Raw genomic sequence first — 13799 nt, forward strand, 5'->3', positions numbered from 1 at the left:
TAAGAAGACTTCATTGTTAAATAATATAAGCATGTTGTTTAATTTTGGTTTCCCTTGCATGTCTATCTCTCTTGCATTCTCATTTTCCTCCTTCTCCCCGTCTCCTTTAGGCTATAAGAGAAAAGTTAGAGCCAGATGATGCTTTGATGTATGAAGAAGATCTGGATGATGAAGACTGTGGTGAAGCAGAATTTGAGGAAACCATGAAATTAAAACTGCTGCGTAGATTTGCCTCACTAGCATCCAAACTGAGAGAGTTTATTGGCAACATGATAATCACCACTGGAAAAGTTGTTGTTACAATTTTACTTGGTTCAGCAGGTTGGTGTATTTGAAAAATTTCCTCCAGAGCCCATTAGATTATACATTTAACAAATGAGTTTTCAGCACTTTGGCACCTGTGGGAATAACAATGGAAATTTTTAAGGCAAAAGAAATTGCTGCTGATATTATTTAAATTAAATTTTGGCAGGCATTGGAATATGCTGAGTTGTTTAATTTTTTTGTTCTACTACTGTGTGACTCTATCATTCTATATATGACTTCCACAGTTCCTGTTATAACAAAATGGTGAATAGCTGCATATAAGTGACTATATTATATATTTATATTATCATGTGAATTCATAGATTTGGTTCCATCACTTCCAAGTGTAAAAAGGATCTACATTCACCTAGCCTTTAAAAAAAAGAAGAAAAAATAGAAGATATTAATAGTTTGACCTTGTAGTGTGAAAAGAGTGGTAATCAGACATGTTGTTTTTTGATGTGGTTAGTAAAAGTAGCTGTTTTGATATGATATAGCAACGTTTTTATAAGCATTTGATTTATTACTACATAATCAACTACAGTCAGAATGGGAGTATACAAAATCACTGTGAGTTGTAATTAGAAAATTCAAAATTGAATTCTACAATTGAAAAATAACATTTATCTACTTACTACCATGTTTGAATGGAGTCTTTACATTATGTAATATACATTATACATTACATTATACATAGTATAAATACAAGTGTATACTTAACCTATAAGTATACTAGCATATGAGGTATAAAACAATAGTACAACAAACGTTTGATGTTGAATGACAAGGACTGGTCAGATGTGGCTCTTTAAGTAAGACAAGCACTTTCTGTAAGATAAGATTATCTGACAGCCTTACATGTAGCCAAGTGAAATGTAATAAATCTCAAAAGGGAAAAAATAGGTTGTATGTGTCACCATGGGCCTTGAAATCAGGGAAGAGAGATGCCATTTTAAAAACATAAAAAAGAAGAAAAAAAGTCTGATACCATTCTGAATTGCATGGGTGAACATTACTCATGGAGCATGAAGCAAATGCCCAGGGAGAATGAAGAATACACATCAGCAGTGGCAGAGGGTAATTTTTTCTAAGTAATGATGGGCAGCTTGTCTGCAGGACTCCCACACATGCAAGGACGGGTTTCGAAGAGAGTTACAAAAAGGACCGGAGGTCTGGGAAGCCTGTATTCCAGAGAGAGACCTCACATTTAATTAGTTAAATACTTCCTTATGTGCTGTGCCAGAAAAAAAATAGATGATAATTTGACTGCAGCCTTAAAGTATATCAAAGGTGCAAAGTGCTTTCATTTTTTTAACAAACATCTCATCTAGAAGAAGTTATAATGCAAGCCAGTAGTTAAGTGGTAAACTTAGGCAATTTCAGACCAGAAATAAATTTTGAATTTTTCACAACCAGAGTAACTGACAATAATAAACAACTTATGGATATAGTGGACAATCCTACTCCTAAAGAGCTTAAATAGAGACAAAGTATATCTTTGAAAGAAGGAAGGAAATAGTTACAGGCTTGACACAGGAATTGTTGGGTGAAATTTTACAGCTTCCATCATGGAGGCAGTCAGAACAGATGATCCTTTTGGTCCTGCCGTGATTTTAAATCTGTGAGCCTATGGAAATGCCAGCAAATTAGATGCTGAAGCAGAGACAGAGCACGCTAGACTAAAGACTATGTTTAAAGTATGATGTGAAAGATGTGATGATGATGCTCAGGCAAAATGATCATGGATAAGTGCTCTTCCAAGGCCTGGACTCAACCCATGTGGGAACCCACTCCTGGAGCGCTGCCTCCAAAACACACAGCAAGGTGCAAGTCTTCCTGCTGCAGGGCCAGTGAGCATACCAGAGCCACAGACCACCAGGTCTGTCCTGAGGAAGGTAGCCCCTAGACATACATTGGGAAAAAAAGGTAAAAATAAATTGAAGCAGGCATCCCTATTAGCTTTGGTACTGTTACTTTAGAGACTCCAGTGTACTGCTGTGCTGGACATAAGCTCTCTTCTGTCATCATCTCATGGTTGTGCCATTCGAGCATCTTGTATTTAAAATTAATTTTGAAGTCTAATACACCAGTCCTCTCAGGCACTATTGACTGGCCTTGCAGCAACATTTCTGGTTTTCTCCATGCTTTGTGAAACATCTGTTGGTTTGGAGAGTGGTTGTATACTAAGTGATTAAGTATGGCGTAAGTGAATTGAACAAAATAAGTAAGATCCTTCTAATCCCAAAGCTAACTTTGAGGTTAACAGTTTTAAGAGATAATTGTAATAATTTGCATAAACATTAATTGGATTAAATTGTGTAATATACTTCTTGTCAGACTTGATTTAACAAAGGCTGATCTTTCCCACATTTTTGTAACCCGTTGTGTTTTTAATTTTACAGGTATGATGGTGCCATCATTGACCTCAGCTGTGTATTTCTTTGTATTTTTGGGCCTATGCACATGGTGGTCCTGTTGCCAAGCATTTGATCCGCTGATATTCAGCTGTCTGTGTGTATTAATGGCTATATTCAGTGCGGGGCACTTGATTGGACTTTATCTGTACCAGCTACAGTTCTTTCAGGAGGTTATTCCACCAAAAGATTTCTATGCCAGGTGAGAAAAATTCCTTTCTTATTTCCTTTCCTATTTTTCCATGATGCAATGATCTGTTCTCACATGTTGTTGCAGCAAATGCTCTTCCCCGTAATGCTTTGACAAATTTTATGCATAACTTCATGTTGAGGAAGACTTGAAGCATTTCAGAAAGAATGGTTTTTAATGATCATGAGATCGCAGAATCTTAAAGGTTGGAAGTGACCTTGAAAGATCATCTAGTCCAACTCCCTCACCAAAGCAGGAATAGATAGAGTGGTGAAAGTTCTGCCTGTGCAATTGCATGCAGAGAGATGGTTAGGAGAAACCATTTTTAGGAGAAAATGGTTCTGGTTTTGGTCAGAGTGATCCTCAGGTGTGAGTGCAAATTATTTGGCTAAGACAGGAGATAAAGGAGATAGCTGGTGACATTGATGCAAGGGTATTATACATGTGCACCTTTTTTTGGTAGAGGAAAAGACATGCTCTGAAGTCTAATGTCATAATGTCTTAACTGGGGAAAAAGGCATGTGTACTGCCATCCTTGTGTACAGAGACTGACAGTTGCTGTGGTACTTCACTTGCTGTGCATAGTATTAGACTGTTTATGTAAAAATTCTCTCTGGTCATGCAGAACATACTGGTCTTTTGTTCATAACAATAACTACATCAAGTCAAAACGAGCATTTCTAGTTACTGCTGTAGTAAATATTGATTGGCTGTGATTTCACCGGCCCTTCAACATTTTACGCATTGTAATCTGAAATAAGATGCAGTAGTGAATGCATTTTACTCATTCGTACTTTTTTTCCTGTTGGATTAGGATTGAAAATTGGGGTTTATGGTATGTATTTGTAGTGCTGTAGTAATCCTTGTATTAAAATAAATGTAAATCGGAACTTTATTTCTAGTAAGCTTATTGCTAATTTTAAGTATTATAAATGGAAAGTGAATGTGTATTAGATGTACCAAGGAGAATCAATTAATTATTTATATCTCAATGCATCATGAGAGACAGTAAAAAAATGGGCTGCCTAGCTACAATAGTTGTTACTTTAATTTTTTTTTTTTTTAATTTTTTGGTTTTTTTCCTTTTTTAAGTACAGGTTAAGAGGTGTATCTTTCGTAACATTGGAAGCGCTGACTTGTGGAGGCTGATTGGGAGGGCGTAAGATTACCTGAAAAATCGGAAGTGATCTGCTTAGTTTAGGTTCTTTTGTGCCACCTAGAGGTCAATGTGAGAGAATGGGTGATTTCTAGTACCAAGTAGCTCATAACTTTTGTAAAAACCATTACTTTCTCCATGTATTAAGAGAGAAAACATGGCTTCAAAATTCTCTCTGTTTGGCTATGAGGATATCTTCTCACAGTCTTTTACCACTATATAGCTATAACGTTTTCTCAGAGGACAGGAAGAATATGTTTTGTACCATTTTCATAGAATACATGAAACTCTTCATGTGCATCACTTGTAAAAGTTGTCTTTCCCCTCTGTGATATTTTCTTATTAGTTTTAAATTACTTTAGTTTTTATTTACTTTAATTTTAAATTAGTTTAATCTCAAGCTTATTTTCTGCATGTAAGGTTTTTTTTTAAAAAAATAATGTAATTCTATGTTTTATGAAAAAAAATTTTTGGGTACAAATATGCTGCGCTAACTTAGTCATTAATTTTTTTAATGAAAAAATATGATTGCAAGTAAGTTTACTTGCCTCACTTTAGAAAGAAAAAACACCTTCAGAAGCTGGATTACAAAAAGTGCCAGTGTTGGGCTTTGGACTAGGTACTGAACCTTTTGTTACCTTCATGGAGACTTTCTCTTGAACTGGTACCATTGAGCACTTTGCCTTTTACACATGATATGATATTCTAAATTACATAGGAAGTCTTCTTTGAATAAAGAAAACACCAGTGACAACTCAACAGAAAATTCAGTAAATATGTATCTTGATTGTTTTTATAATCACAGTTCTTTATGCTATGGATTTACCTTGATCTACTTTCAGGGCTACGTGCTTGAAGAGCATCAAGGCAGGTGTTACCAATGCTTACAAGTACAAATCTGAATGTGAGGAAAAGCCATTAATTGGATTTTTAATGACTTGGTATATAAGTAGTGGCTAGAGGAGGAAAATGAGAGACACATCTACAGGAACGGTGCAGAAAAAATATTTCAGCATTTTTCATCTTAGAAGAAATTTAATACCTTGCTATTTTATTTTATTGCTGTGCTTGGTTTGAAGCACAGCAAAATATACTGAGTTCCCCTTAATGCTAGTGTATGGCTTGCATGAGTAAATTATATGCTGAGAAAAAATCTAATTCCTCAGATTCTTCTCTGCAATTCTCACCCAGAATATGCTGTTTAATGTCTTCTTGCAAGGAGAAGAGCAGATTGTTCTCATACGTATTCAGTGGTATAAACTCTACTTACTTAGCTGCAATAAACTCACTCTATGAAAAAAAAAATACAGTGAGTATGTGTATCTGTGTGTTAGCTTTAGTGTTGTTACAAACTGACCTTTATCCATGTATGAAGGGGAGGTAAAGCATGAGGAAGAGGAGTTTTATTTCTCCCTAAAGTTTTAAGGGCTCACTCCCCACAATAAGCTCTCCTCAGATGCAAGAGCAGATATGAAAACTATTCCAGTTGGGCTGCTGGGGGATATTATTTCTCCCTGTAGAGTGTAAAGCTAGTGTTTTATGAAGCTACTAACATTGGTATTTCTGCATTTGAGTTCTCAAGTTGATGAGGAATGTACAGGCTGCTTCTGATCAATAAAAAAATGTATTGTCTTGGAATAGTAATGCATTCAACTTGCCACTGTATCGACTGATTTCAGACTAAATGAAGGTAAACACTACCCAAACAAGCTGGAAAGTTCTCAAGCTAACAGCTAAAATTTTTATCTACATTGTGCTGATCCTTCCTTTTAAGAATACCTCAACTCGAAATTCAGTGCTTGTAATTGTAAGTGACTGAATAGTCTTACCAGAAGACAGCAGTTTTCTTGGAAGGTGTAGTCTGAAATCTGGTGAATGTTTATTTTTTGTCTCGAAACCTTATGGGATTGTGCAAGCAAAGTACTTCCTCTCAAAATGGGATATTAGGATAGCAAAGTCCCATGTATTTGCCATACTGCTGTTAGGAAACATAAAGGCATCAATCTCCTACAAAGTTTCACGTCTACTGTAGTGGCTTTCTGTTTCTGTAGTGTGCATAAACACAAACACACACTGAAGTGCCATCCAGTGTGCACCAGGATTTGCAGATTGAAAATGTTTAAGGTACTGAAAAGTCTGAAGGATAGCTGATGTGTCAGGGTTAAACACACTAGCAGCAGTGCTTGCGTAATGCTCCCTCTGACCCTGACAGCCCAGAGTGGAGAAGTGAGTAGCAGCCATTCAAGCCAATGCTCTCACTGCCTTGGAAAGTATGGTCCTAAATGGCACAGGAGGACTAGTATACATAAGGCTGAATCTACTCCTCAGTTAGGAGCTACCTAGTTGCATAAATTAACACTGGCTAATTACCAGCTGATCTCTGTCAAATAAAGTGTCCAAATAGATTTAGAACTTCATTAAAAACAGATACCTTCTTTGTTGACTTGCTGCCATATTGCAAAATTGATGATTTAGAGATATGGTAAGATAATAGCAAGAAGTATGCATTTAAAGCAAAATTTGGAAAATATCATATTTCTGCCACAAAATTCTTTTCAGCCAAGTTAACAAAAACGAGTCAATGAGGTAAAAAGATTTTAGAAATTACGTACACAGTGCCACAGCCTGAAAAAATATGTAATGATATGTTTGCAATTTTTCAGATTGCTGCCTCCTTTATTCCTGATGTTGTTTATTGTGGGAAAAGGATGTAATTGGGGCAATGATAAGGCCTTGCCAACAGGAAGAAATAGGATCAGTGCAGCCATATGAAGCTTATCCTGAGTCAGTAAAGTTATTCCTTTCCAAAACTGTGCTTATAAGCGTATTCATTTAAAGATCCAGTAATCCTGTATAAATGAAAACCAATGTGCGCTCTTAGAGCTTTAGGCCTATCTTCTATTTCTTGTAGTTTTCAGGAAAGTAATGTTCAAAATAGTTTAAATACAGATGGTTTCATCTATGGGAAGGCATCACTCTTGTAAAATGAGGCAAACCTAGGAGTCCAGGGAGTGTCATCCACTTCACAGTCATACTTAATTCACGTCTCCTTTAAGCAAATGGGAATTTCAAATTACAGAACTGATTGCTTTGTTGCAATCTGAGTGGGAAAGCCTAATCTATGGCTATCTTTTCAACAGGAAATTTTCATCTGAAAGAGATTTATCCATCTCTTTAAGCAGGACTTTTTAAATAGGTTTTACAGTAACTAGTTAGAAACTTGCTTGAATGCCTCTTTTGTTTTTTGAGGGAGTGTTATTTTGATATTTGCTACAGAAGGTAGATTCAGAATATGCAGTTCATTTTCAAATCTGTCTGAGATGAATCTAGTCTGAAGTCCTCCATTTGAACTTCCCTCAAAACTTTGATAGTAGATTATTCCTGGAGTTGCCAGAACAGGGTGGGATATCCAGCTGTCTGTTCTAAATTAGAGGCTAAGTGTGCTGATAAAAATCTCAGCAAGGGAGCAGATATTGCCAAAGTAGCAAGATGTAGCTGATTAATTACCTTGTTGGCAATGTTTGACTTGTCTTCAGGGCAAGGCACTGGTGTCCTGCTGCTTTGTTGCTTTTGTAGCTCCACTGGGGCCAAGAGCGGGGCAACATGTTTCTCCTAAGGTGCAGCAGCTATTAGTCCTTGCTTCAGATCATCTTTGGCACCTTTCTCAAAGGTAGCTCACCTCTGAGAGGTAGAATATTCTTAGCTCCTTATGAATTTCTGAAGTCTTTGAAGTTGCTTTGTAATCTGGTCATACATAAACCAGTGATTGACAAGACAGTATTTGAAGTTCATTTATGTTTTGAGCTGCCCTTTGGCTGCAACAGCTTACATACCTTCTACCTGATTGTTTTAGCCACTTAACCACCATGGTACTGCAGCACCTGCTGTCAGGGCAGAGACTCCTGGATATGCGCCATGTAAAAGACACTGCATTGCCCTGCCCTTGTTCTGTTTCCATCATCTTCTGTTAGCAAAAGCACACTTTGTAGCTACAGACCATGCTCCAAACAATGCTGGATTAGTCACCACATTTGTCACAATGACCAGATCAGGTTTGAGAGCCAGGATTTCTCTCTTGCAGAGGAAGAGAAGTTAGCTAATTAACCTTATTGTTATGGAAGTTTTGCACATCTTAGGGGACTATTAATTCTACTTAGAAGGCTTTAGCCTATGTGCTTTCAGTGAATTATTATGTTAACAGCTTAGAAATGCAAGTCTAGACTCCTGTTGACAAAAAACAGTAATCTTCCTTGCTATTATCATAATCTCTTTCTAAACTACAAGATAGCTCAAGGCAAGTGGGCTCATCTGGGCTCCAGTTCCCATGAAAATTTGGACAAGATGACGTTTTGAGGGCCATTCCAACCTAGACTGTTTTATGACTCTGTTATTCTAAGTGCTCTTCTGTATTGCATGATTTTGCTACATACATTTTGTCCCAGGATTTTGTGCACCATACAAAGCAAGTTTCTCAATATTACACTAGGAAATGTTTCTGTACTGTACAGTGAACTGCCCATTTTATATCAGCTGAACCATCAGAGTCCATGCAGTCTTAATTTTTTTAATAACTACTTAATAATGTGTATCTGCTGACCAAAAAGATTCCCACCTATAGCTGGGACTGTTAAGCAGTTACCATGGCAGCATGGCAGAAGAGTTGAAAATACAGGTGAACCAATGAATACCGGTAAACTCATCTCCATTATGTTTGTTTCTCCTTCCTAAAATGAAGGTCTACTGGTTCTTAACAAGCCTTGCAAATTCTTTAGTTCCTTTTACTTAACTGAAACAAGCTGATGTGGTTTATATCAGAAGCTACTTAAGATGACTGACAAAGGAAGAGTCTTATTTAGTGAACCCTGATCAGAATCTCATTACAGATTTAACTTTTTATTAGATTGAAGAAGATTGATATAAGTCTTCTCCCCATCCTGCTGGGAGGAGAAGTGAGTGAACAGCTGCATTATACTCAGTTGCTGTCTGAGGTTAAATCGCAATACACTTTTAACTATTCTGAATGCACTGTCTGAACTATGCAAATGTGATAGGAGAACCAGTGGTGGAGTTCCCAGTTGCTTGTAGGAAGAAAGCCATGGAAACATTGCAAAACTACTCACTGTTGTAAGAGTTCCAGGTTAGTGTCTACCACATGGGTATTTGGAGATTCATCCAAAATGAATTCACCTCCTTCCACTCTTATTCAGAGGGAATTCTTGGGGATTCACTTATCAGTGGGCATGTCCATTCTACATTTACTTTGTAGGAGAGCTGTACTCAACATTGATTTAAAATGGTTAGCTCATGTCTTGGTGGAAGTCCAGTGGTGACAATAGGGAATTCAGTGCAACCAGGGAAGTCAGTGCAAACTTAACCAGCTTTACTGGGGAGAATTTGTAGCCCTTGCTAGTCTTCACATGGTTATGAATACTCATCTCTTTTGGCTACACACTGCAGTTCTTTAAAAGCAGAAATTTTTTGTTCGTGCCAGGACTTATAGCAAGTTTTAAACTTCCTGAAAAAAGCAACAGTAAGTAAACAAAGCAGGGCTTCACAGCCTCACTGGCAGTCTGCATGGTGGTGGCTCTCCATTTCCACAGCGGAGTCACCGACATTCACCAACTGATGCCCTGTGTGAAGTGCCAAATTTACCCTTAGCAGAAGCAGCTACAACTTTATTCATGTTACTGATGTTGCACCACAAGCGATTTACATCTCTCTCTCTTCACCTGGATTTGAATAGGATGTAAACCAGGAGACCTGCTAAGACCTTTTAAAAGCAATGGGTTTCTACAGGCAGGAAAGACCAGTTTCCAAGCTGTGTTTTGGTACAGCAGTGAGCATGCAACTGGTGAGCTCTCTGGCAGCTTGTTGGGGCTCTCCCTGGCCACAGGTGGTTCTCATTAGTGCAGAGAGGGGAGCCTTGGCACTCCTGTATCCAGAAACCAAGTGTAAGCTGCAAATATAAAAATCAGTCACCATTGTGTGACATAATATTGGCGAATTTCCACTTCCTTACTGTCTCCTGACCCCAAATAGCTATGTGTTGCTATAAGAACAGCCAAAGATGCCTCTTTCTTGGGATGTGTTGAAATGTTAGAGTGAGAGGGACAGAGGAAGGTGACAAAGATTTTAAAAGTGCTGATGTACCGTAATAAACTTGCCTGCTGATTCTGGTTTGACTGAACTGAGTGTGCAATCACTCTCACCTCCCACTGAGACAGCTGATTCACATGGCATCAGCACAACTCCCCACTGGCAGAAGCTTTGTCTATGGTCAGGGAGAGCTGGATCACTCCACTCGTCCATACACACTGTGTGTCTGCTTCCCACATTGACGCTTGGATGCAGATGCTCTACTTACCACAAGCTGTCCTGTGTGGACTTGAAGAGGATAACTCTGAAGAAGAGACTTATTAATTTTCTTTTCAGAATACAGATCCGCATCCTATGATCATTGAGGAGGTGCATGAACACAAGGACAGAAAGGGACAGACAGACATCAACCCCTCTCCCCTACCTGATTCAAATCACTATTGCTTTGTAGTATTAGGAGACATGGATTATAATTGTCAAACTTTTCTTGGCATGATAAACTTGTCTTTACCATTTTCCTGAGGTCTGCTTACCAGCATTTATATTCATAGTGATATTTCCAGAAATTGTGATGATAAATATTTAGCACTTTTGTAGCTCTTTGTGTTTTCATGTCAATGTATCAACATTGACAAATGATTCATCTCACATTCCTCAAAGGTGGTACAAAATGCAGTCCTGACTGCCTGACTCGGTCAAGAACATGCCAGGGAATTAGTCCTTGTCTGTGCAAGAGGCAGTCTACATCGGTTTCACTAAACACTTGGAGTGGATGCGCTTAATCTCTTGTTTATGTCTGTTTAGCTGAAGATGAGAAATTATTCATAAAAACTGAGCCAATCAGATACAGTTTATCAATTTAAAATCAGCAATGTTTTACAGCTTTGGTTTTAAAATTGGGCATTTTCCCCACATTTCCCAAGCCTCATTGCTCATTATGCCACTTATCTTCTTTCCCATAGCTTGTTATTTTACTTTACTTTTTCCATTTAAAAACAAATAGGAATCATATCTGGAGTTTCTACTTTAGTGTATTCTCTGCTGAAAAAAAGATAGTATCTTCTTTGCTTGTATTTTCTACTTTAGAATTTCTTAATTTAGGTATCAATCACTCATTCCCTTGGTGAACAAGGATGAGGTAAGAGATCTGTTGGACAAGCTTAACACTTATAAATCTATGGGACCTAATGGGATGCATCCATGAGTGCTGAGGGAGCTGACTGATGTGATTGCTAAGACAATCAATCGATTGTGGAGGACTGGCAAGGTGCCTGAGGACTGGGGGGAAGACCGATGTCACTCCAGTCTTCAATAAAAGGCAAGAAGGAGGACCTGGGATACTACAGGCCAGTCAACCTCAGCACCATTCCTGGAAAGGTGATGGAATCAATCATAGAATCATAGAATGGTAGGGTTGGAAGAGACCTTCAGAGATCATCTAGTCCAACCACCGTGCTGAAGCAGGTCCATTTAAATCAGATCACATTGGAACATGTCCAAGCGAGTCTTGAAGACCTTCAGGGAAGGAGACTCCACAACCCCTCTGGGCAGCCTGTGCCAGGGCTCCGTCACCTTCACAGTAAAATAGTTTTTCTTAAGTTTAAATGGAACTTTTTGTGTTCCATCTTCATTCTATTACCTGTTGTCCTGTTGCTAGATACAATAGAAAAAGGGATGCCTCAACCTCCTGACACCCACTTTTTAGATATTTATAAATATTAATGAGATCCCTCCTCAGTCTCCTCTTCTCTAGACTAAACAGCCCCAGTTCCTGTAGCCTTTCCTCATAAGGAAGATGCTTCAGTCCCCTGGTCACCTTGGTGGCTCTGACTGGATTCTCATCAGAAGTTCCCTGTCCCTCTTGAGCTGGGAAGCCCAGAACTGGACACAGTACTCCAGATGAGGCCTCACCAAAGCAGAGTAGAGAGGAAGAAGAACCTCCCTTGACCTGCTGGCTACACTCTTCTTGATGGAAAAACTCATCCTGGATGCCATCTCAAAACACATGAAGGAAAAGATGGTTATCAGGTGGGAGTCAACATGATTTCACCAGGGAGAAATCCTGTTTGATCAACCTGATAGTCTTCTATGATGACATCACTGGCTGGCTAGATGAGGGGAGAACAGTGGTTGTCCTCTGCTTTGACTTCAGTAAGGCCTTTGACACCATCTCCAATTACATCCTTATTGAAAAGCTCAGGCATTGTGGTTTGGATGAGAGGATGGTGATGTGGTTTGAAAGATGGCTGAATGACAGAGCTCAGTGGGTGGTGATCAACAGCACAGAATCGAGTTGGAGGCCTGTGGCCAATGAAGTTCCACAGGGATGGGTTCTGGGGCCAGTCTTGTTGAACATCTTCATCAGTGACCTAGATGAAGGGAGAGAGTGTATCCTCAGCAAGTTCCCTGATGACACCAAACTGGGAGGACTGGCTGATTCCCCAGAAGGCTGTGCTGCCATTCAGCGGGATCTCGACTGTCTTGAGAGTTGGGCAGAGAGGAACCTCATGAGGTTCAACAAGGACAAGTGCAGAGTCCTGCATCTGGGAAGGAACAACCCCATGCACCAGTACAGGCTGGGGATTGACATGCTGGAGAGCAGCTCTGCAGAGAGAGACCTGGGAGTCCTGGTTGATAATAAACTGAACATGAGCTAGCAATGTGCCCTCATGGCCAAGAAGGCCAATGGAATCCTGGGATGCATCAAGAAGAGTGTGGCAAGCAGATTGAGGGAGGTTCTTCTCCCCCTCTACTCCGCCCAGATGAGGCCTCATCTGGAGTCCTGTGTCCATTTCTGGGCTCCCCAGCTCAAGAGGGACAGGGAACTTCTGGAGAGTCCTGCATAGGGCCACCAAGATGATCAGGGGGCTGGAGGACCCTCCTTATGAAGAAAGGCTGTGAGACCTGGGGCTGTTCAGCCTGGAGAAGAGGAGGCTGAGGGAGGACCTCATTAGCACTTACAGGTATTTAAAACATCTATGTCATGAGGATGCGGAAACACTTTTTTTCTGTAGTGTCCAGTGACGGGACTAAGGGTAATGGACAAAGGCTCGAACACAAGAAATTCCACATAAGGAAAAATTTCTTTCCTGTGAGGATGAGAAAGCCCTGTCAAAGACTGCCCAGGGAGGTTGTGGAGTTTTCTTCTGTGGCAGTTTTTAAATCCCACCTGAGTGCATTCCTGAGTGACCTGATCTAGGTGGACCTGCTTTAGCAAGGGGTTGGACTAGATGATCTATTAGCCATCCCTTCCAACCACTCACCATTTGGTGATTCTGAGATTCCTGCTTTTTTTTTTCAATCAATTTTATTACTGGGTGAATAAGTTAAAAATGCTTTTATCCTCTCCATTCATCACTGAATCTAGCAAACTGTCCCAAAGTGATTGAAAAGTATCATCATTTTCTTCCAGAGGTGGAAAAATGATCTAGTAGAGAAGTTAAATGAATTGCATAGCACCTCCCTTCCTCACCTGACAGTCAGAGCTTGGACTAAAACCCAAAATATTTGGCTGCAGTCTGTTTCTAGACCAAGTTACCTCAAAGTTAAAATGAGTACAAAGCTACACTTTAAACCAGTTTCAGTTCTGTGTATGTTATTCTAAGAGGTAAAAGTAAATCTCTTAAGCTGGCAGGCA

General features: G+C 39.3%; 1 protein-coding gene across 1 annotated transcript in view; it reads left to right on the forward strand.

Moving 5' to 3' along the window:
• PIEZO2 (piezo type mechanosensitive ion channel component 2) overlaps positions 1–13799 on the forward strand; it is a 318044-nt gene that overhangs the window by 187481 nt on the left and 116764 nt on the right. Inside the window, exons 6-7 of the mRNA XM_061994704.1 lie at positions 111–321; positions 2709–2922. Coding sequence (XP_061850688.1) covers positions 111–321; positions 2709–2922 — 425 coding nt within the window. The remainder of the gene's footprint in view (positions 1–110; positions 322–2708; positions 2923–13799) is intronic.

This window comes from Colius striatus, chromosome 4 (genome assembly GCF_028858725.1).
Source record: "Colius striatus isolate bColStr4 chromosome 4, bColStr4.1.hap1, whole genome shotgun sequence".
NCBI classification, from domain to species: domain Eukaryota; kingdom Metazoa; phylum Chordata; class Aves; order Coliiformes; family Coliidae; genus Colius; species Colius striatus.